Source organism: Protobothrops mucrosquamatus, unplaced genomic scaffold (assembly GCF_001527695.2).
Source record: "Protobothrops mucrosquamatus isolate PMUCROS unplaced genomic scaffold, P.Mucros_1.0 scaffold562, whole genome shotgun sequence".
Classification (NCBI taxonomy): domain Eukaryota; kingdom Metazoa; phylum Chordata; class Lepidosauria; order Squamata; family Viperidae; genus Protobothrops; species Protobothrops mucrosquamatus.
In genome coordinates, this window is record NW_015386865.1 from 2,038 (window position 1) to 4,712 (window position 2,675).

A 2,675-nucleotide genomic window follows, 5' to 3' on the forward strand; every position below is an offset into this window, starting at 1 on the left:
GGGTTAAAAAAAAAACACCTTTCCAGGGGTAAAAGTGTTTTTCTCTCCCAAATTTAGGAAACAGAACTTCGTCTCCACGTAAACTTGTTGCCTGAGTTTCTAGGCAACATCAGAACACTTCACCTTCTTAAAAATGATTGAGGACCCAAAAAGCTTTGGTATATGTGGGTTGTATCTATTGATATATACTGAATTAGAAATTAAAACTAAGAAATTTAAAATATTTGACTTCGTGGGCCACTTGAAGAGGTCACAGAGACATCTAGGCATCCACAGGCCACATCTTGGGAACCCCTGCCCTAGAAACAACCTGACTGAACTTATCTCAAAAAGGTTACTTCTCAAATGGGAGACTTCCTAGGAATACTGGGGATACAAATGAGATTAATGTATCTTGTGGAATAGAGCAATGGCATTGCACTTCAGGATCGCGGATATATTTGCCTGCAGTCAACAGGCGTGGCATTCAGTTTCCAGGAGACTTTATGACTTCTGGGGAATTTTTTTTTTTACTAAAAAAAACCATTGATCGCCATCAATCATAACGTTTTCCTGGTTATTTGATATGTATTTTTTGAAAATATTATTTTCAATATTTTATCACGATATAATATTTTATTCAATATTATATAAAAGTATTATTTGAAAAAAGTTTTGTGTCATTCCGAAACTTGGCTTTACTAGCAACCAAACATGAATAAGGGCATTCGTCACTCCCTCTGGTGACAGACAAGATCCAGTGGGCGTGTCCAACAAAGCCGGAAGGGGCAAGACATTCGAATTACTTTCTTCTATGGCAGGGGTGGGAAACTATGGCCCTTTTATGATTTGTGGACTTCAATTCCCAGAATTCCTGAGCCAGTTCCCCACCCCTGTTCTATGGCATCGGACACCTTAGCAACCGACCCGGCAGTAGATCTGTGGCTACGTTCTAATTTTAGTCTCTTTGTCACCTTGGTGACCGCTACGCCCGGCCAATGATGCTTCGTGCTCTTGGCTTTCCGCGTTCTCCTTTTCGCTGGATGCGGGCCCAGACACTCCGATGCCGCCTCGCTATCACAGCCCGGGAAAGAAAGGGTCTCGCCAGCCGCGCCATGATGTAAGAGCTCGGGAAGGGGGTGGAACTTGAAAAGAGTAGATAGAGCGAACCTCCTGGTTCATGAAGCCTCCATGTTCCCGGTTGTGTCAGGATCATTGACCGGATGTAGTCATCATAGAGATGGAAAGGACAGGCTGTAAATATACAATAAAATGATGGCGTCCCAATAGCCCCCCCCCCCTTTTCGGCGGTCAGCTGCGATGGGGCCGCAGAAATGGTCTATTTCCTGTCTGAAATACCTGTACAATGTATAATTTATTTATTTATTTTTATTAAATTTATATCCCGCCCTTCTTGCGGACTCAGGGCGGGATATATCAATTTGGTTGTAATAACCCATAAGACCACTAGATGGCAGCATATAAATGCTGAATATTTTCAGATGATTCTGTTTTTAAAATGCTGCTATTTATTGATTCCTTTGAAATAGATTTATGTTGCTAGTAAGCTGCCTCAGAGACTCCTAAGGGGAAAAGATAGAGCATCAATAATCAAAAGCTTATTTATGGTCTACTTATTCTACTTCACTGGTCCTTATAGAAGCTTCCAGATTTTGCAAGGAAAACCACAAGCAGAGCTCAAGTAAAATTACTCTTTTTTATAGTAGCTCACTTCCTTCTAGAATCTTCCTGGAGATTCTTTTTAGCTAATAGTCATTCATAAATCTGTCCTTACATTAATTTGTCTTTATAAACCTTGCAAACATTCCTACAAATCTTAGCTGAAACAATTAAGGCCGTGGAATGGCAGCAAGGAGGGTTTCCACATATCTATGTTACTATCTGCCACTTTGTGGTCATCCACATTTTTGCTGTCTGGGTGTGCTAGCCTAACCATCAACTTGATCATGGCTTTTGTTTTATTTATAGGCCAGTGCCTCTCTCCTATGCCATTTGTGATGGACCATCATCAGATCCTCCACTTGTTTTCTTGCATGGGCTGTTTGGAAGCAAATCCAATTTTTCATCCCTCGTAAAAAAGTTAGTGCTCCAAACTGGTCGCAAGGTGGGTAAAAAATGGAGTATGGTCAGCCAGGGAGGGGGTTCTTACTGGTTTGCAAATCAGTTGCTGCCAAAAATGAGTAGCCAGAAGTTCTTTTGCAGGATTTTGTATAACAGAACATTCTAAAATACTTGTCAATCTGTCTCAGGTGATCCATAGCTTTTTATGTTTTTTTATGCAGCTCTAAATTCAACACAACAGAAAGTCTTTGTTCTTTTTAATGTCTCTTGCTGCAGCTTCATCATGTCACTGTCTCATAAACAATCTTAAAATATTCAGACGTGATTAAGATAATGTTGCAAAGAAGAACAAAGGAAATACCTGTATATAAGAAAAGGAGGACATTAATTAAAAACAAGGTGTTGAATCACAAGACACATATAATCATTAACTAAATGAGAAAGTAGAATTGGACTGATCTGAACTAAGAGTCCTCTAGATTTCTCTTATTAGATTTCATGCTCTGACACAACTTAATGAGTACAAAAATATGAGCTTTCCATATTGGAAAGATTACAATTGCTTAATAGTACATAATGCATCAAAACTGAGTCATTCTGGATAGCAAGATGGG

At 39.6% G+C, this 2,675-nt stretch overlaps 1 protein-coding gene across 1 annotated transcript in view; it reads left to right on the plus strand.

Annotated features, from left to right (window-relative positions):
* Positions 1 to 628: 628 nt before the first annotated feature.
* The window catches only part of LOC107288573 (protein ABHD11), a 7,832-nt gene continuing 5,785 nt past the window's right edge, over positions 629 to 2,675 (plus strand). Inside the window, exons 1-2 of the mRNA XM_015817201.1 lie at positions 629 to 1,099; positions 1,969 to 2,104. Of these exons, the coding sequence (XP_015672687.1) occupies positions 978 to 1,099; positions 1,969 to 2,104 (258 nt within the window). The 5' untranslated portion in view covers positions 629 to 977. The remainder of the gene's footprint in view (positions 1,100 to 1,968; positions 2,105 to 2,675) is intronic.